The 20,893-nt window shown below is 43.9% G+C and overlaps 1 protein-coding gene across 1 annotated transcript in view; it reads left to right on the forward strand.

Moving 5' to 3' along the window:
- The window catches only part of LOC139228815 (long-chain-fatty-acid--CoA ligase ACSBG2-like), a 165,205-nt gene extending 146,203 nt beyond the window's left edge, over positions 1-19,002 (forward strand). The window contains 2 exon segments of the mRNA XM_070860220.1: positions 156-405; positions 18,926-19,002. Of these exon segments, the coding sequence (XP_070716321.1) occupies positions 156-405; positions 18,926-19,002 (327 nt within the window).
- The last annotated feature ends 1,891 nt before the right edge of the window (positions 19,003-20,893 follow it).

A 20,893-nucleotide genomic window follows, 5' to 3' on the forward strand; every position in this document is an offset into this window, starting at 1 on the left:
GAGCCCACTGATGATTGACTATTCATTTTGTAAATGGTAGTTGAATTATAGTCATAAAATGGTAATCTAGTGTTCCTCAGAATTTTTCTTCTGCTTGGTAAACAGTACTTTTTCATTGCCATCACGTGTCTTTTTTCTCTTCCTCCTTTCCCCAGTGTATCATTGATGATGAAACAGGACTCCCACTTGATGAGCTGGCTCCAGCAGTTCTTACATTTTGCTCCCAACATGGGTGTCCAGGAGTCGCTAGTGTATCTCAGATTACAAGCATTAAAGATCCTAAATTTTACAATGCCATCCAGGCTGGAATTAATGCAGTGAATAAAAACGCAAAATCAAATGCTCAGATAATCCAAAAGTGGATCATTTTGGAAAAAGACTTCACAATTGTTGGAGGAGAATTGGGTAAGATTGCTGGACTTTTACTCGTGTCATTATAAGCAGTAAGTAATGCAAGAACAATTGTTTTATTTTTAAATGGCCACAAATATCTGAGAAGTGATTGGACATTTTACTTGTTTACGGGCTGTGGGCGATGCAGGCAAGGCCTCAATTATTGCTCCACCCTTATTGCCCTGAGAATATGGTAGCGGGCTTTCTTTGTGAAGCACTGCAGTCATTATCTCAAGCTTCCATGGTGATGTTAGGTAGGGAATGCCTGGATTTTCACCCAGTGATGATGAATGAATAACAATATATGTCAAAGTCAGGGTGATGTGTGACTTGGGAGGGGAAATTTCCAGTGAGTGTTCCTGTAATATTGCTGCTCTTGTACTTCACTATGTTAGAAGTCACAGATTAGGGAGGTACTCGAGTACATCCGGCAGATAGCACTTGATGCCATGGAGTGTTGCTGCAGCTACATCCATCTAGGCGAGTTGTGAGTACAATAAAGATCTGATGAAATCCATCTTTGCGACTGGATAAGAGTGATCCAATTATGCATCAGTTTGGACTCTCTGTTCTTCCTTCCTTCCCTCCCAACCCTCCCCACAGCAGCATGCAGGAATAAAATTAAAACCCTTTGATATTTTCAACTGTTTTTAATAGTAATGAAGAAAGTTTTATTGAAACAATGCAAAGGATCTATAAACCACAGCCGTTCTATGCATAGTTCAAGTAGTTATAAAATCATAGAAAATTTAACACAGAAGGAGGCCACTGAGCATGTCCAAATTGAACTATTTATTCTGTGTATTTTTCTGCTCATTCCCTATATGGTTAAATACACTATTTCATGTTTATCTAAATTGCTCAAATGTCAGCTTCAATTGTGGTAATCATAGAATCATACAGCACAGAAGGAGGCCATTGGTGCTATCATGTCTGTGCCAGCTCTTTGAACGAGATATCCAATTTGTCCCACACCTCTGCTCTTTCCCTATAGCTCTGCAGATGTTTCCTCTTCAAGTATTTGTCCAATTCTCTTTTGAAAGTTACTATTGAATCTGCTTCCACCACCCTTTCAGGCAGATCATAACTTGAACAAATTGCAATGCATTTTATGATCTAATAACCTCTTCCTCCTACCCACTCCAATAAAAAAAATTATGCTTCCATACTAATCTTAAATTCATGTCCTGTTACTGAGTCATTGAGGTGGAAGTATTTTTTCACTACTCACTCTTAGAAATGTTCAACATTTTGAAAGGGTTTATTTGTTTCCCCATTAATCTTATCTGCATTGAATACAACCCTAGTTCTTCATGTTTGTTATCTGACCTTTTGATCCCTGGTATCCTCCTAGTAAATCTATATTACATCCTTTCCAAGGCTCCAGTATCTTTATAATAATGTGCCGACAGAGGTGATCAACAGTTAAATACAGTGTCAGATTACTATGTTTCTTGTGCCACTTTCATCAGTTATATGATCAGTGTTCTGGTGTTCTGAAATATTGCTGTCTTTGCTAAACTGTCTTATACTGTCACAAACGTTCCTCTATTCGGAATCTTTATATTGAAAGCAAATCTCCGGCTCTAACTTTTTCCCATTACCTCAAAACTGTGGAACACAATGGCCTTAAATTCACGGCCCCTATTGGCGCGCACAAAGTGCGCACGTGCCCTTAGGGGCCCCGCTAGTTCCGGAGTTTAGGCATACGAAGCGCATGCGCATAAACCCAGAACTTGCGATCTGTCAAGAATCCTTATGGCAAATCGCACTCATCTGAAGGTAAAGGGCCTCCGCGGATGGAGAGTTGGGCTATTTGCCCAACTTCTATCCAGCGAATGCCCTTGAAATTGTTACAATTTAATATGGTAGAATTCTTTAGTAAGATGGAGAGTGACACAGTTAATTCAGAGACTAGGGTCCTGAACTTAAGGAAAGGTAACTTCGATGTTATGAGACGTGAATTGGCTAGACTAGACTGGCGAATGATACTTAAAGGGTTGACGGTAGATAGGCAATGGCAAACATTTAAAGATCACATGAATGAACTTCAACAATTGTACATCCCTGTCTGGAGTAAAAATAAAACGGGGAAGGTGGCTCAACCGTAGCGAACAAGGGAAATTAAGGATAGTGTTAAATCCAAGGAAGAGACATATAAATTGGCCAGAAAAAGCAGCAAACCTGAGGACTGGGAGAAATTTAAAATTCAGCAGAGGAGGACAAAGTGTTTAATTAGGAGGGGGAGAATAGAGTATGAGAGGAAGCTTGCTGGGAACATAAAAACTGACTGCCAAAGCTTCTATAGATATGTAAAGAGAAAAAGATTAGTGAAGGCAAACGTAGGTCCCTTGCAGTCAGATTCTGGTGAATTTAAAATGGGGAAAAAAGAAATGGCAGACCAGTTGAACAAATACTTTGGTTCTGTCTTCATGAAGGGGGATGGGAACCAATGCAGGGAGATAGAGGGAAACAAAAAGGAGGCAAAAACAAAAGACAGAAAGGAGATGAGGAAAAGTGGAGGGCAGAGAAACCCAAGGCAAAGAACAAAAAGGGCCATTGTACAGCAAAATTCTAAAAGGACAGAGGGTGTTAAAAAAACAAGCCTAAAGGCTTTGTGTCTTAATGCAAGGAGTATCCGCAATAAGGTGGATGAATTAACTGTGCAAATAGATGTTAACAAATATGATGTGATTGGGATTACGAAGACGTGGCTCCAGGATGAGCAGGGCTGGGAACTCAACATCCAGGGGTATTCAACATTCAGGAAGGATAGAATAAAAGGAAAAGGAGGTGGGGTAGCATTGCTGGTTAAGGAGGAGATTAAGGCAATAGTTAGGAAGGACATTAGCTTGGATGATGTGGAATCTATATGGGTAGAGCTGCAGAACACCAAAGGGCAAAAAACGTTAGTGGGAGTTGTGTACAGACCTCCAAACAGTAGTAGTGATGTTGGGGAGGGCATCAAACAGGAAATTAGGGGTGCGTGCAATAAAGGTGCAGCAGTTATAATGGGTGACTTTAATATGCACATAGATTGGGCTAACCAAACTGGAAGCAATACGGTGGAGGAGGATTTTCTGGAGTGCATAAGGGATGGTTTTTTAGACCAATATGTCAAGGAACCAACTAGGGGGGAGGCCATCTTAGACTGGGTGTTATGTAATGAGAGAGGATTAATTAGCAATCTTGTTGTGCGAGGCCCCTTGGGGAAGAGTGACCATAATATGGTGGAATTCTGCATTGGGATGGAGAATGAAACAGTTAATTCAGAGACCATGGTCCAGAACTTAAAGAAGGCTAACTTTGAAGGTATGAGGCGTGAATTGGCTGGGATGGATTGGCGAATGATACTTAAGGGGTTGACTGTGGATGGGCAATGGCAGACGTTTAGAGACCGCATGGATGAACTACAACAATTGTACATTCCTGTCTGGCATAGAAATAAAAAAGGGAAGGTGGCTCAACCGTGGCTATCAAGGGAAATCAGGGATAGTATTAAAGCCAAGGAAGTGGCATACAAATTGGCCAGAAATAGCAGCGAACCTGGGGACTGGGAGAAATTTAGAACTCAGCAGAGGAGGACAAAGGGTTTGATTAGGGCAGGGAAAATGGAGTATGAGAAGAAGCTTGCAGGGAACATTAAGACGGATTGCAAAAGTTTCTATAGATATGTAAAGAGAAAAAGGTTAGTAAAGACAAACGTAGGTCCCCTGCAGTCAGAATCAGGGGAAGTCATAACGGGGATCAAAGAAATGGCGGACCAATTGAACAAGTACTTTGGTTCGGTATTCACGAAGGAGGACACGAACAACCTTCCGGTTATAAAAGGGGTCGGGGGGGCTAGTAAGGAGGAGGAACTGAGGGAAATCCTTATTAGCCGGAAAATTGTGTTGGGGAAATTGATGGGATTGAAGGCCGATAAATCCCCAGGGCCTGATGGACTGCATCCCAGAGTACTTAAGGAGGTGGCCTTGGAAATAGTGGATGCGTTGACAGTCATTTTCCAACATTCCATTGACTCTGGATCAGTTCCTATGGAGTGGAGGGTAGCCAATGTAACCCCACTTTTTAAAAAAGGAGGGAGAGAGAAAACAGGGAATTATAGACCGGTCAGCCTGACATCGGTAGTGGGTAAAATGATGGAATCAATTATTAAGGATGTCATAGCAGTGCATTTGGAAAGAGGTGACATGATAGGTCCAAGTCAGCATGGATTTGTGAAAGGGAAATCATGCTTGACAAATCTTCTGGAATTTTTTGAGGATGTTTCCAGTAGAGTGGATAAGGGAGAACCAGTTGATGTGGTATATTTGGACTTTCAGAAGGCGTTCGACAAGGTCCCACACAAGAGATTGATGTGCAAAGTTAGAGCACATGGGATTGGGGGTAGTGTACTGACATGGATTGAGAACTGGTTGTCAGACAGGAAGCAAAGAGTAGGGGTAAATGGGTACTTTTCAGAATGGCAGGCAGTGACTAGTGGGGTACCGCAAGGTTCTGTGCTGGGGCCCCAGCTGTTTACACTGTACATTAATGATTTAGATGAGGGGATTAAATGTAGTATCTCCAAATTTGCCGATGACACTAAGTTGGGTGGCAGTGTGAGCTGCGAGGAGGATGCTGTGAGGCTGCAGAGCGACTTGGATAGGTTAGGTGAGTGGGCAAATGCATGGCAGATGAAGTATAATGTGGATAAATGTGCGGTTATCCACTTTGGTGGTAAAAACAGAGAGACAGACTATTATCTGAATGGTGACAGATTAGGAAAAGGGGAGGTGCAAAGAGACCTGGGTGTCATGGTACATCAGTCATTGAAGGTTGGCATGCAGGTGCAGCAGGCGGTTAAGAAAGCAAATGGCATGTTGGCCTTCATAGCAAGGGGATTTGAGTACAGGGGCAGGGAGGTGTTGCTACAGTTGTACAGGGCATTGGTGAGGCCACACCTGGAGTATTGTGTACAGTTTTGGTCTCCTAACCTGAGGAAGGACATTCTTGCTATTGAGGGAGTGCAGCGAAGGTTCACCAGACTGATTCCCGGGATGGCGGGACTGACCTATCAAGAAAGACTGGATCAACTGGGCTTGTATTCACTGGAGTTCAGAAGAATGAGAGGGGACCTCATAGAAACATTTAAAATTCTGACGGGGTTAGACAGGTTAGATGCAGGAAGAATGTTCCCAATGTTGGGGAAGTCCAGAACCAGAGGTCACAGTCTAAGGATAAGGGGTAAGCCATTTCGGACCGAGATGCGGAGGAACTTCTTCACCCAGAGAGTGGTGAACCTGTGGAATTCTCTACCACAGAAAGTTGTTGAGGCCAATTCACTAAATATATTCAAAAAGGAGTTAGATGAGGTCCTTACTACTAGGGGGATCAAGGGGTATGGCGAGAAAGCAGGAATGGGGTACTGAAGTTTCATGTTCAGCCATGAACTCATTGAATGGCGGTGCAGGCTAGAAGGGCCGAATGGCCTACTCCTGCACCTATTTTCTATGTTTCTATGTTTCTATGTCTATGTTTCTAAGATAAAACAAAAATAACCTTCTGGAAATACTAGGGGAACGAGGGTCTAGTGAGAAGGAGGAACTGAAGGAAATCCTTATTAGGCGTAAAATTGTGTTAGGGAAATTGATGGGATCGAAGGCCGATAAATCCCCAGGGCATGATAGTCTGCATCCCAGAGTACTTAAGGAAGTGGCCCTAGAAATAGTGGATGCATTGGTAATAATTTTCCAACAGTCTATCGACTCTGGATCAGTTCCTATGGACTGGAGGGTAGCTAATGTAACACTACTTTTTAAAAAAGGAGGGAGCGAGAAAACGGGGAATTATAGACCGGTTAGCCTGACATCAGCAGTGAAGAAAGTGTTGGAATCAATTATTAAAGATGAAATAGCAGCGCATTTGGAAAGCGGTGACAGGATGGATCCAACTCAGCATGGATTTATGAAAGGGAAATCATGCTTGACAAATCTTCGAGAATTTTTTGAGGATGTTACTAGTAGAGTGGACAAGGGAGAACCAGTGGATGTGGTGTATTTGGACTTTCAAAAGGTCCCACACAAGAGATTGATGTGCAAAATGAAAGCACATGGTATTGGGGGTAATGTATTGATGTGGATGAAGAACTGGTTGGCAGACAGGAAGCAGAGAGTAGGGATAAATGGGCCCTTCTCAGAATGGCAGGCAGTAACTAGTGGGGTGCCGCAGGACTCAGTGCTGGGACCCCAGCTATTTACAATATACATTAATGATTTAGATGAAGGAATTGAGTGTAATATCTCCAAGATGCAGATGACACTAAGCTGGGTGATGGTGTGAGCTGTGATGAGGATGCTAAGAGGCTGCAGGGTGACTTGAACAGGTAAGGTGAGTGGGCAAATGCATGGCAGATGCAGTATAATGTGGATAAATGTGAGGTTATCCACTTTGGTGGCAAAAACATGAAGGCAGAATATTATTTGAATGGCGGAAGATTAGGAAAAGGGGAGGTACAACGAGACCTGGGTGTCATGGTACATCAGTCATTAAAAGTTGGCATGCAGGTACAGCAGGCGGTGATGAAGGCAAATGGTATGTTGGCCTTCATAGCTAGGGGATTTGAGTACAGGAGCAGGGAGGACTTAACGCAGTTGTACAGGGCCTTGGTGAGGCCTCACCTGGAACAGTGTGTTCAGTTTTGGTCTCCTAATCTGAGGAAGGACATTCTATTGAGGGAGTGCAGTGAAGGTTCACCAGATTGATTCCAGGGATGGCAGCACTGACATATGAGGAGAGATTGGATCGATTGGGCCTGAATTCACTGGAGTTTAGATGAATGAGAGGGGATCTCATAGAAACAAATAAAATTCTGACGGGACTGGACAGGTTAGATGCTGGAAGAATGCTCCCGATGTTGGGGAAGTCCAGAACCAGGGGTCACAGTCTAAGTATAAGGGGTAAGTCATTTAAGACTGAGATGAGGAGAAACTTCTTCACTCAGAGAGTTGTTAATCTGTGGAATTCTCTACCACAGAGAGTTGTTGATGCCAATTCGTTAGATATATTCAAGAGGGAGTTAGATATGACCCTGATGGCTAAAGGGATCAACGGGTATGGAGAGAAAGCAGGAAAGGGTGATCTTATTGAATGGTGGGGCAGGCTCGAAGGGGTGAATGGCCTACTCCTGCACCTATTTTCTATGTAATTGATCAGTAAGTAACCTTCAGCATTATTTTTGCCAAATTAAGTTAATCTAGTGGTTAAGTCATGGTAGGAGAGCTCGGACACGTGTTATGCTCCTCCTGTACTATGTGGGAAGTCAGGGACGCTTCCACTATCCCTGACGACTGCATATGCACGAAGTGTATCCGGCTGCATCTCCTGACAGACCACATTGTGGCACTGGAGCTGCGGGTGGATTCACCCTGGAGCATCCACAATGCTGAACATAAGAACATAAAAATTCAGAACAGGAGTAGGCCATCTAGCCCCTCGAGCCTGCTCCGCCATTCAACAAGATCATGGCTGATCTGGCCGTGGACTCAGCTCCACTTACCCGCCCTCTCCCCGTAACCCTTAATTCCCTTATTGGTTAAAAATCTATCTATCCGTGACTTGAATACATTCAATGAGCTAGCCTCAACTGCTTCCTTGGGCAGAAAATTCCACAGATTCACAACCCTCTTGGAGAAGAAATTCCTTCTCAACTCGGTTTTAAATTGGCTCCCCCGTATTTTGAGGCTGTGCCCCCTAGTTCTAGTCTCCCCGACCAGTGGAAACAACCTCTCTGCCTCCATCCTGTCTATCCCTTTCATTAATTTAAATGTTTCTATAGGATCACCCCTCATCCATCTGAACTCCAACGAGTAAAGACCCAGTCTACTCAATCTATCATCATGAGGTAACCCCCTCATCTCCGGAATCAGTCTAGTGAATCGTCTCTGTACCCCCTCCAAAGCTAGTATATCCTTCCTTAAGTAAGGTGACCAAAACTGCACGCAGTACTCCAGGTGTGGCCTCAGTTGCAGTTGCAGCAGGACCTCCCTGCTTTTGTACTCCATCCCTCTCGCAATGAAGGCCAACATTCCATTCGCCTTCCTGATTACTTGCTGCACCTGCAAACTAACTTTTTGGGATTCATACACAAGAACCCCCAGGTCCCTCTGCACGGCAGCATGTTGTAATTTCTCCCCATTCAAATAATATTACCTTTTACTGTTTTTTTTTCCAAGGTGGATGAGCTCACACTTTCCGACATTGTGAATGACGTGAATAGCATGTTTAGTGAGTTGGTCTTATTGCAGGTAAAGGTTACACAGCCAGATAGGTGATGGGTGACCAACAGGAAGAGCAGTGGAAGGAAGGTAGTGTAGGCGTCCCCTGCGGTCATCCTTCTGCAAAACAGATACACCGCTTTGGGTACTGTTGAAGGGGATGACTAGTCAGGGGAGGGCAGCAGCAGCCAAGTTCATGGCACTATGGGTAGCTCTGCTGCACAGGAGGGCAGGAAAAAGAGTGGGAAAGCTATAGTGATAGGGATCTGTTGTGAGGGGAATAGATAGACGTTTCTGCGGCCGCAACCGAGACTCCAGGATGGTATGTTCCCTCCCTGGTGCAAGGGTCAAGGATGTCTCGGAGCGGGTGCAGGACATTTTGAAGGGGGAGGGTAAACAGTTGTCGTGGTGCATATAGGTACCAACGATATAGGTAAAAAACAGGATGAAGTCCTACAAGATGAATTTAGGGAGCTAGGAGCTAAATTAAAAAGTAGGACCTCAAAAGTAGTAATTTCAGGATTGCTACCAGTGCCACGTGCTGGTCAGAGTAGGAATCGCAGGATAGCTCAGATGAATACGTGGCTTGAGGAGTGGTGCAGAAGGGAGGGATTCAAATTCCTGGGACATTGGAACCGGTTCTGGGGGAGATGGGGCCAGTACAAACCGGACGTTCTGCACCTGGGCAGGACCGCAACCAATATCCTAGGGGGAGTGCTTGCAAGTGCTGTTGGGGAGGGGTTAAACTAATATGGCATGGAGATGGGAACCTATGCAGGGAGACAGAGGGAAGTAGAATGGGGGCAGAAGCAAAAGATAGAAAGAAGAAAAGTAAAAGTGGAGGGCAGAGACACCCAAGGCAAAAAGCAAAAAGGGCCACATTACAGCAATATCCGAAAGGGGCAAAGGATGTTAAAAAGACAAGCCTGAAGGCTCTGCGCTTCAATACGAGGAGTATTCAGAATAAGGTGGACGAATTAACTGCGCAGATAGCAGTTAACGGGTATGATGTAATTGGCATCACGGAGACATGGCTCCAGGGTGACCAAGGTTGGGAATTCAACATCCAGGGTATTCAACATTTAGGAAGGATAGACAGAAAGGAAAAGTAGGTGGGGTGGCGCTGCTGGTTAAAGAGGAAATTAATGCAATATGAGGAAGGACATTAGCTTGGATGATGTGGAATCTGTATGGGTGGAGCTACGGAATACCAAAGGTCAGAAAACGCTAGTGGGAGTTGTGTGCAGACCACCAAACAGTAGTAGTGAGGTTGGGGACCGCATCAAACAAGAAATTAGGGATGCGTGCAATAAAGGTACAGCAGTTATCGTGGACGACTTTAATCCACATATTGACTGGGCTAACCAAACTGGTAGCAATGCGGTGGAGGAGGATTTCCTGGAGTGTATTAGGGATGGTTTTCTTGACCAATATGTCGAGGAACCAACTAGCGGGCTGGCCATCCTAGACTAGGTAATGTGTAATGAGAAAGGACTAATTAACAATCTTGTTGTGCGAGGCCCCTTGGGGAAGAATGACCATAATATGGTAGAATTCTTTATTAAGATGGAGAGTGACACAGTTAATTCAGAAACTAGGGTCCTGAACTTGGGGAAAGGTAACTTTGATGGTATGAGACATGAATTGGCTAGAATAGACTGGCAAGTGATACTTAAAGGGTTGACGGTGGATAGGCAATGGCAAACATTTAAAGATCACATGGATGAACTTCAACAATTGTACATCCCTGTCTGGAGTAAAAATAAAACGGGGAAGGTGGCTCAACCGTGGCTAACAAGGGACATTAAGGATAGTGTTAAATCCAAGGAAGAGGCATATAAATTGGCCAGAAAAAGCAGCAAACCTGAGGACTGGGAGAATTTTGTAATACAGCAGGATGAGGACAAAGGGTTTAATTAGAAGGGGGAAAATAGTGTATGAGAGTAAGCTTGCTGGGAACATAAAAAACAACTGCAAAAGCTTCTATAGATATGTGAAGAGAAAAGGATTAGTGAAAACAAACATAGGTCCCTTGCAGTCAGAGTCAGGTGAATTTACAATGGGAAACAAAGAAATGGCGGACTAGTTAAACAAATACTTTGGTTCTGTTTTCACGAAGGAAGACACAAATAATCTTCCGGAAATACTAGGGGACCTCACCTGGAATATTGTGTTCAGTTTTGGTCTCCAATCTGTGGAAGGATGTTCTTGCTATTGAGAGAGTGCAGCGAAGGTTCACCAGACTGATTCCCGAGATGGCTGGACTGACATATGAGGAGAGACTGGATCAACTGCGTCTTTATACACTAAAGTTTAGAAGGATGAGAGGGGATCTCATAGAAACTTACAATATTCTGATGGGACTGGATAGGTTAGATGCGGGAAGAATGTTCCCGATGTTGGGGAAACATAGAAACATAGAAAATGGGTGCAGGAGTAGGCCATTCGGCCCTTCGAGCCTGCAACGCCATTCAATGAGTTCATGGCTGAACATGCAACTTCAGTACCCCATTCCTGCTTTCTCGCCATACCCCTTGATCCCCCTAGTAGTAAGGACTACATCTAACTCCTTTTTAAATATATTTAGTGAATTGGCTGCAACAACTTTCTGTGGTAGATAATTCCACAGGTTCATCACTCTCTGGGTGAAGAAATTTCTCCTCATTTCGGTCCTAAATGGCTTACTCTTTATGCTTAGACTTTGACCCCTGGTTCTGGACTTCCCCAACATTGGGAACATTCTTCCTGCATCTAACCTGTCTAAACCCGTCAGAATTTTAAACGTTTCTATGAGATCCCCTCTCATTCTTCTGAACTCCAGTGAATACAAGCCCAGTTGATACAGTCTTTCTTGATATGTCAGTCCCGCCATCCCGGGAATCAGTCTGGTGAACCTTCGCTGCACTCCCTCAATAGCAAGAAAGTCCTTCCTCAAGTTAGGAGACCAAAATTGTACACAATACTCCAGGTGTGGCCTCACCAAGGCCCTGTACAACTGTAGTAACACTTCCCTGCCCCTGTACTCAAATCCCCTCGCTATGAAGGCCAACATGCCATTTGCTTTTTTAACTGCCTGCTGTACCTGCATGCCAACCTTCAATGATTGATATACCATGACACCCAGGTCTCGTTGCAACTCCCCTTTTCCTAATCTGTCACCATTCAGATAATAGTCTGTCTCTCTGTTTTTACCACCAAAGTGGATAACCTCACATTTATCCACATTATACTTCATCTACCCACTCACCTAACCTATCCAAGTCACTCTGCAGCCTCATAGCATCCTCCTTGCAGCTCACACTGCCACCCAACTTAGTGTCATCCGCAAATTTGGAGATACTACATTTAATCCCCTCGTCTAAATCATTAATGTACAATGTAAACAGCTGGGGCCCCAGCACAGAACCTTGTGGTACCCCACTAGTCACTGCCTGCCATTCTGAAAAGTCCCCATTTACTCCTACTCTTTGCTTCCTATCTGCCAACCAGTTCTCAATCCACGTCAGCACACTACCCCCAATCCCATGTGCTTTAACTTTGCACATTAATCTCTTGTGAGGCACCTTGTCGAAAGCCTTCTGAAATCCAAATACACCACATCAACTGGTTCTCCCTTGCCCACTCTACTGGAAACATCCTCAAAAAATTCCAGAAGATTTGTCAAGCATGATCTCCCTTTCACAAATCCATGCTGACTTGGACCTATCATGTCACCTCTTTCCAAATGCGCTGCTATGACATCCTTGATAATTGATTCCATCATTTTACCCACTACCGATGTCAGGCTGACCGTTCTATAATTCCCTGTTTTCTCTCTCTCCCTCCTTTTTTAAAAAGTGGGGTTACATTGGCTACCCTCCACTCCATAGGAACTGATCCAGAGTCTATGGAATGTTAGAAAATGACTATCAATGCATTCGCTATTTCCAAGGCCACCTCCTTAAGTACTCTGGGATGCAGTCCATCAGGCCCTGAGGATTTATCGGCCTTCAATCCCATCAATTTCCCCAACACAATTTCCCGACTAATAAGGATTTCCCTCAGTTCCTCCTTCTTACTAGACTCTCTGACCCCTTTTATATCCGGAAGGTTGTTTGTGTCCTTCTTAGTGAATACTGAACCAAAGTACTTGTTCAATTGGTCTGCCATTTCTTTGTTCCCCGTTATGACTTCCCCTGATTCTGACTGCAGGGGACCTACATTTGTCTTTACTAACCTTTTTCTCTTTACATTTCTCTAGAAGCTTTTGCAGTCCGTCTTAATGTTCCCTGCAAGCTTCCTCTCGTAATCTATTTTCCCTGCCCTAATCAAACCCTTTGTCCTCCTCTGCTGAGTTCTAAATTTCTCCCAGTGCCCGGGTTCGCTGCTATTTCTGGCCAATTTGTATGCCACTTTCTTGGCTTTAATACTATCCCTGATTTCCCTTGATAGCCACGGTTGAGCCACCTTCCCTTTTTTATTTTTACGCCAGACAGGGGTGTACAATTGTTGTAGTTCATCCATGTGGTTTCTAAATGTCTGTCATTGCCCATCCACTGTCAATCCCTTAAGTATCATTCGCCAATCCATCCTAGCCAATTCACGCCTCATACCTTCAAAGTTACCCTTCTTTAAGTTCTGGACCATGGTCTCTGAATTAACTGTTTCATTCTCCATCCTAATGTAGAATTCCACCATATTATGGTCATTCTTCCCCAAGTGGCCTCGCACATGATTGCTAATTAATCCTCTCTCATTACATAACACCCAGTCTAAGATGGCCTCCCCCCTAGTTGGTTCCTCGACATATTGGTGTAGAAAACCATCCCTTATGCACTCCAGGAAATCCTCCTCCACTGTATTGTTTCCAGTTTGGTTAGCCCAATCTATATGCATATTAAAGTCACCCATGATAACTGCTGCACCCCTACTTTCCTGTTTGATGCCCTCCCCAACATCACGACTACTGTTTGGAGGTCTGTACACAACTCCCACTAACGTTTTTTGCCCTTTGGTGTTCTGCAGCTCTACCCATATAGATTCCACATCATTCAAACTAATGTCGTTCCTAACTATTGCATTAATCTCCTCTTTAACCAGCAATGCTACCCCACCTCCTTTTCCTTTTTTTCTATCCTTCCTGAATGTTGAATACCCTTGGATGTTGAGTTCTTAGCCCTGATCATCCTGGAGCCATGTCTCTGTAATCCCAATCACATCATATCTGTTAACATCTATTTTCACAGTTAATTCATCCACATTATTATGGATACTCCTTGCATTAAGACACAAAGCCTTCAGGCTTGTTTTTTTTAACACCCTTTGTCCTTTTAGAATTATGATGTAGTGTGGCCCTTTTTGTTTCTTGCCTTTGTTTACTCGGCCTTCCACTATTGCTTTTTACCTTTCTACCATCTGTTTCTGACTCCATATTACTTCGCCCTGTCTCGCTGCATAGGTTCCCATCCCCCTGCCATATTAGTTTAAACACTCCCGAACTGCATTCGCAAATGTTACCCCCAGGACATCAGTTCCAGTCCTGCCCAAATGCAGACCATCCCTTTTGTACAGGTCTCACTTCCCCCAGAACTGGTTCCAATGACCCAGGAATTTGAATCCCTCCCTCTTGCACCACTGCTCAAGCCACGTATTTATTCTAACTATCCTGCTTCCTCTACTCTGATTAGCACGTGGCACTGGTAGCAATCCAGAGATTACTACCTTTGAGATCCTACTTTTTAATTTAACTCCTAGCTCCCTAAATTCAGCTTGTAGGACCTCTTCCCGCTTCTTATCTATATCGTTGGTACCTACATATACCACGACAACTGTCTGTTCACCCTTCCTCTCCAGAATGCTCTGCTGCCGCTTCGAGACATCGTTGATCCTTGCACCAGGGAGGCAACATACCATCCTGGAGTCTCGGTTGCGGCTGCAGAAACTCCTATCTATTGGCCTTACAATAGAGTCCCTTATCACTATAGATCTCCCACTCTTTTTCCTGCCCTTCTGTGCAGCAGAGCCACCCATGGTGCCATGAACCTGGATGCTGGTGCCTTCCCCTGGTAAGTCATCTCCCCCAACAGTATCCAAAACAGTATATCTGTTTTGGAGGGAGATGACCGTAGGGGACTCCTGCACTACCTTCCTGCTCTTGCCTTGTCTCTTGGTCACTCATTCACTATCTGTCCTAACCCTTACCTGCGGTGTGACCAACTCACTAAGTGTGCTATCCACAACATTCTCAGCATCATGCATGCTCCAGAGTGAGTCCATCCGCAGCTCCAGTGCCATCATGCAGTCTGTCAGGAGCTGCAGCTGGACACACCTCCCGCACACAGAGTAGTGTCCCTGACTTCCCACACAGCACAAGAGGAGCATGACACGGGTCCGAGCTCTCCTGCCATGACTTCACCCTTCAATTAATTTACTTACTAAAATTTACTTAAACACCAAACAGCTACTTAGTAGCTCGCTGCCAATTAAACCAATCTAAAATTCAGTCTAAAAGAGAGTTATACTTGCCAGTCGAACAGCCACCCACTTACCAGCTTGGCTGTGACATCACCTCTCGATTTCGCACCCCTCTATCTTTGCCTGCAGCTGGTTGGCTGGTCTCTGGGCCTCCGTCTCCTACTCTTGCACTCCTTATCAGCTGGTGTCTAGTGTCAGCACTGGTAGGAAAAACAAGACAAAACAGCACCTACCACCCCCACTTGCCCGAACTCACCCACTTACCAAACTCACGAATGCCACTCTTTACTGCTTCACTCCATGCTGTACACGAGTTGCCTCTTTTTAAACTGTATCTAGGTCAGATGACTCACTACTGGTCAGTTGTTTACAGAACTCGTTTTAACTAGCTGCTAATTGCCTCCTACTGGAGAGTTACCTTGTTTTTCTCTGCCTAAACCTGAAAGATTCCCAACTATTTAATTTTTCCCCTTTAAATTAAACTGCTACTTACTTAAAAGCTACTGGCAATTGCCACTAACAATTTACTCCAGCCTCCAAATGGTTCAAAGAGAATAACCCTTAAAACTAACCCACTTACCAAACTCATGAATGCCACTCTTTGCTGCTGCACTCCGTGCTCTGCTCAAGCTGCCTCTTTTTAAGTCCAGAACCAGGGGACACAGTCTTAGGATAAGGGGTAGACCATTTAGGACTGAGATGAGGAGAAACCTCTTCACTCAGAAAGTTGTTAACCTGTGGAATTCTCTACCGCAGAGAGTTGTTGATGCCAGTTCATTGGATATATTCAAGAGGGAGTTAGATATGGCCCTTACAGCTAAAGGGATCAAGGGGTATGGAGCGAAAGCAGGAAAGGGGTACGAGGGGATGATCAGCCATGATCTTATTGAATGGTGGTGCAGGCTCGAAGGGCCGAATGGCCTACTCCTGCACCTATTTTCTATGTTTCTATGATAAAAGCCAGGATTAAGGCCTGCTTTTATCAACATGACTTTTAATGGACAGGGACATTTTTTCAATAATTTAAATATTTAAAATTCTATTAAGTAAGGTATGTTTATCTTTAGACCCTTTAAAATATGTAAATTTATTTTTCAAAAATTACACTTTTGTTTTAAATAATTTGAGTTTAATTTTAAATATGTGATGTTTTAAATAATATATATTTTAAATGCTTGTGTGTTTTGGGGGATTTTTGTTCATACATAGTGAATTCCTTATATACGGAACTCACCATAAGAATGAATGGGAATACCCATACTTGGATTGGTTGGGCCATCCCATTTGATCCCAGGTACATGTACGAAGCGCATATGTGCCTGGGATACATGGGTCTCTACATGTAGATGCTCAGGACCACAAGTCTTTGTACCTCTGGGACCAGCAGGTAAATTCGGAGCAATTTTTCAGGTCGGAGATATCCGCAGGAAGCCTCTGACCGTAATTTCTGGGCCTTTACCTCTCACACTCTTTCCTTTCGTCCTCTAAACTTCAGTCTTTTGAAACTCCAGCTTGGTATCACTCAGCCTTGGTTCTTCACCAAGATTTCTTAATTTAAAAAGTATTATGAAGTGAAAGTCCAATAACACTGCAGCATACACTGTAGGGATTACCGGTTGAGCTTTTCTGTAGTTTGCCACTCATTTACTTTAATGCATATGGTACATGGATGACAATCTTCTATAAAAAGTCAGTTTTTGTCTGTCCTGGGGCAGGGCTGGGGGCTGGGAGCTCATGGTCCAAACTGAGTGACAGTTGCACTGACTAATGTGCGATCAGGGACCGCCCGGCCTCACAACCAATCAGGGTGGGGAACGATGGTGCGAATTTTTAAAGTTTGATTGACGCTCTAATGAGGTGGTGGCAGTGGATGCAGCGGGGCCTTCTCGGGCGTTGCTGCGGAGTTGAGAGGAGCACGTGGCGGGAGAGAGAAAAAGAGAAAAGGAGATGGAGGGAGAGAGAGGGGGGAGAGAGAGAAGGAGGGAGAAGGCAAGAGTGGGAGAGAGAGAGAGAGAGAGAGGGAGGGGAGGGAAGGAGGAGGGGTGGATGGGAGAGGAAGAGTGGGAGGCGAAGGGAGAGTGACAGATACAGAGGGAGAGGGGAAGAGGAAAGAGAGGGGAAGAGGGGAAGGAGAGAGGGAGGACATCAGCATTGATTCTATGGACAAAGATGCTGATAACAGTCTAAACAAGTACTGTTGCAATAAAGATACTAATTTGACCGCAAATATTTTGCGGGTCTCTGCTAGTTTGCTTTATCACATCTCTAAAGCATCCCAAATTCAAGGAATTGCTTTGAAGTGCAGTCACTGTATGTAGATGAAAGTCACATACACAAGGCATTAGAAACACCAATGAGATGAATGACCTGTTAATCTGTTTTTGATGGCGTTGAGTGAGGTGATGTATGTCTTTCGGGACCCCGGGAAAATTCCTTGCTCTTCAAAAAGTGTAATGGAATCTTTATTATCTATCTGAATCATCAGAACAGGCAAATGGGAGGATCTGCCTCAGAGCATCTGCCTCAGAGAGCTGTGGAGGCGGAGTCATTGAATATATTTAAGGCGGAGATAGATATACCTTTGAGCGATAAGGGGGTAAAGGGTTATGGGGAGTGGGCAGGGAAGTGGAGCTGAGTCCCTGATCAGATCAGGCATGATTTTATTACATGGCAGAGCAGGCTGGAGGGGCTGAATGGCCTACTCCTGCCATTTCTTATGTTCTTATGTAAAAGACGGACCTCTGATGATGTAGCTAGCACCCCCTCGATACTAATCTCGTCAGCCTAAACTGAGAAGCAAGTGTGCTGCCAAACTGACAATGATGTGATTCAGCAGTGCCAGCTCATTGCAAATTATTGGGTGGTTGATGAACTTTATTTAAAAAGCATTTTTGCAGTGACCTGAGCAGGTCAATTTTCAACAATTGAAACTGAATTGGCGAAATACCCACTTTATGATGCTCTTTTTTGGCTCATTAGAATCCAAATTTTAATGTTTTAGGTCCTAGCTTAGAAATGAAGGTTTGGTCTACAGAGACACAGGAAAGCGGATAAAGTGAAATATTGAATGTAAGAAGTAAATGTTAAAATAACCAAAATAGAAATTAATGGAAGTAGAGAAAGGATGAGGCTGAAGTGTCTGAAACTTTTTATGAGCATGTTTCAAGGTATAATACAGTTGCAGACTTTATTACATTAATCGTAGTGTTATTATAGTAGGGGAATTTTTTTCACAATCATTGATTAAGAGCTGAAAATGGCAACTAGCAGCTTGCACATTGAAGTATAAACAGCTACATCTGTGGGAAACTAATGAATCTGCTGATTTTAAAGGCTCCAATTTAAATGCCAGGTGGATTCCCCTGAGTTAAAATTACAGTCTGATCTGAATGATGTCATCGGGCCACAACATGCATATGTAAAGAAGGATCCTGTTGGCTCTGGCTGCGTGTCCTTGCTGCCTGCCTGTTGCGATCATGGCAGCTTTTGTACTGGCAAGAGCCAAGGTGTTTTTAACTGTCCACCTGCCAGGTTTCTGCTGAGCGAGTAGGGTTAAAATCTTCCCCAAAGACTCTAGCAAATTAGGCCAGGAGTTGATCCTGCATTTGTATTATGTAGCAATTGGGTTTGTGTATTACACAGTGGAGGCCCGACATAAATAGAGACTTAAATCTGATAAATATTAAACGGGGAAACGGTATATCGTGGTTCCTGTCCAGATATAGAATAGTTTTTAAGTTTATGGGCTAAATTTTGCATTCTTTAATCTTTCAAAATCTTTCATATTTGGAAATATTACATTTCTTTGGTTGTATTCACAGGTCCAACAATGAAACTGAAAAGGGGCACTGTAATGAAGATGTACGCGAATGAAATTGAAGATCTTTATTTGGATTGAAGTCTTTTCATGGATGGTTAGAGAGTATAAAAAAAATCATCCTGATGTTGTTTTAAAATATTAAAGATTGGCAGATTCCGTGTCACTGTCTAATGTTCAATAAGTATGTTTTGTATTTTAAAATGAAGATCGTGATTTATTTAGGTATATGAACACCGGAATGAGATTATTGTACAATGTGTATTGATGGCAGGTTTAATTCACTAGATTGTAATAATTTAGTATTTGTTTAGCATATAGATAAAATGAAATCAGTTACTTCCTGCTTTAGTGGAACTTTTGCACCAGTGATTAGATCATTCAAATTTAGCAAAGCAGTATCCCTGACAACTACATGTGCAGGAAGTGTATCCAGCTGCAGCTCCTGTCAGACCGCATGATGGCACTGGAGCTGCGGATGGATTCACTGTGGAGCATCCGCGATGCTGAGGATGTTGTGAATAGCACATTTAATGAGTTGGTCACACCGCAGGTAAAGGTTACACAGCCAGATAGGGAATGGGTGACCATCAGGAAGAGCAAGGGAAGGCAGGTAGTGCAGGAGTCCCCTGCGGTCACCTCCCTCCAAAACAGATATACCGTTTTGAATACTGTTGGGTGAGATGACTCAACAGGGGAAGGCAGCAGCAGCCAAGTTCATGGCACCATGGATGGCTCTGCTGCACAGGAGGGCAGGAAAAAGAGTGGGAGTGCTATAGTGATATGGGATTCTATTGTAAGGGGAATAGATAGGCGTTTCTGCAGCCGCAAATGAGACTCCAGGATGGTATGCTGCCTCCCTGGTGCAAGGGTCAAGGATGTCTTGAAGCGGCTGCAGCGCATTCTGGTGAACAGCCAGCTGTCGTGGTACATATAGGTACCAACGATATAGGTAAAAAATCGGATGAGGCCCTACAAGCTGAATTTAGGGAGCTAGGAGTTAAATTAAAAAGTAGGACCTCAAATGTGGTAATCTCAGGATAGCTACCAATGCCACGTGGTTGTCAGAGTAGGAATTGCAGGATAGCTCAGATGAATACGTGGCTTGAGGAATGGTGCAAGGGGGAGGGATTCAAATTCCTGGGACATTGGAACTGGTTCTGGGGGAGGTGGGACCAGTACAAACTGAGCGGTCTACACCTGGGCAGGACTGGAACCGATGTCCTAGGCCGAGTGTTTGCTAGTGTGTTTGAGGAGGGTTTAAACTAAAATGGCAAGGGGATGGGAATCTATGCAGGGAGGCAGAAGGAAGTAAAAAGGGAGCAGAAGCAAAAGGTAGGAAGAAGAAAAGCAAGAGTGGAGGGCAGTGAAATCAAGGACAAAAGTCAAAAAGGGCCACATTATAACATAATTCTAAAACGATGAAGAGTGTTATAAAAACAAGCCTGAAGGCTCTCTCAATGCGAGGAGCATTTGGAATAAGGTGGATGAATTGACTGCACAGATAGCTGTTAACGGATATGACGTAATTGGGATTATGGAGACATGGCTCCAGGATAACCAAGGCTGGGAACTCAACATCCAGGGGTATTCAACATTCAGGAAGGACAGACAGGAAGGAAAAGGAGGTGGGGTCGCGTTACTGGTTAAAGAGGAGATTAACACAGTAGTAAGGAAGGACATTAGCGTGGATGATGTGGAATCTATATGGGTGGAGCTGCGAAACACCAAAGGGCAGAAAACGTTAGTGGGAGTTGTGTACAGACCACCAAACAGTAGTAGTGAGGTTGGGGATGGCATCAAACAGGAAATTAGGGACGCGTGCAATAAGGGTACAGCAGTTATCATGGGTGACTTTAATCTACATATTGATTAGGCTAACCAAACTGGTAGCAATACTGCGGAAGAGGATTTCCTGGAGTGTATTAGGGATGGTTTTCTCGACCAATATGTTGAGGAACCAACTAGAGAG

This window comes from Pristiophorus japonicus, chromosome 2 (assembly GCF_044704955.1).
Source record: "Pristiophorus japonicus isolate sPriJap1 chromosome 2, sPriJap1.hap1, whole genome shotgun sequence".
In the NCBI taxonomy this organism is placed as follows: Eukaryota; Metazoa; Chordata; class Chondrichthyes; family Pristiophoridae; genus Pristiophorus; species Pristiophorus japonicus.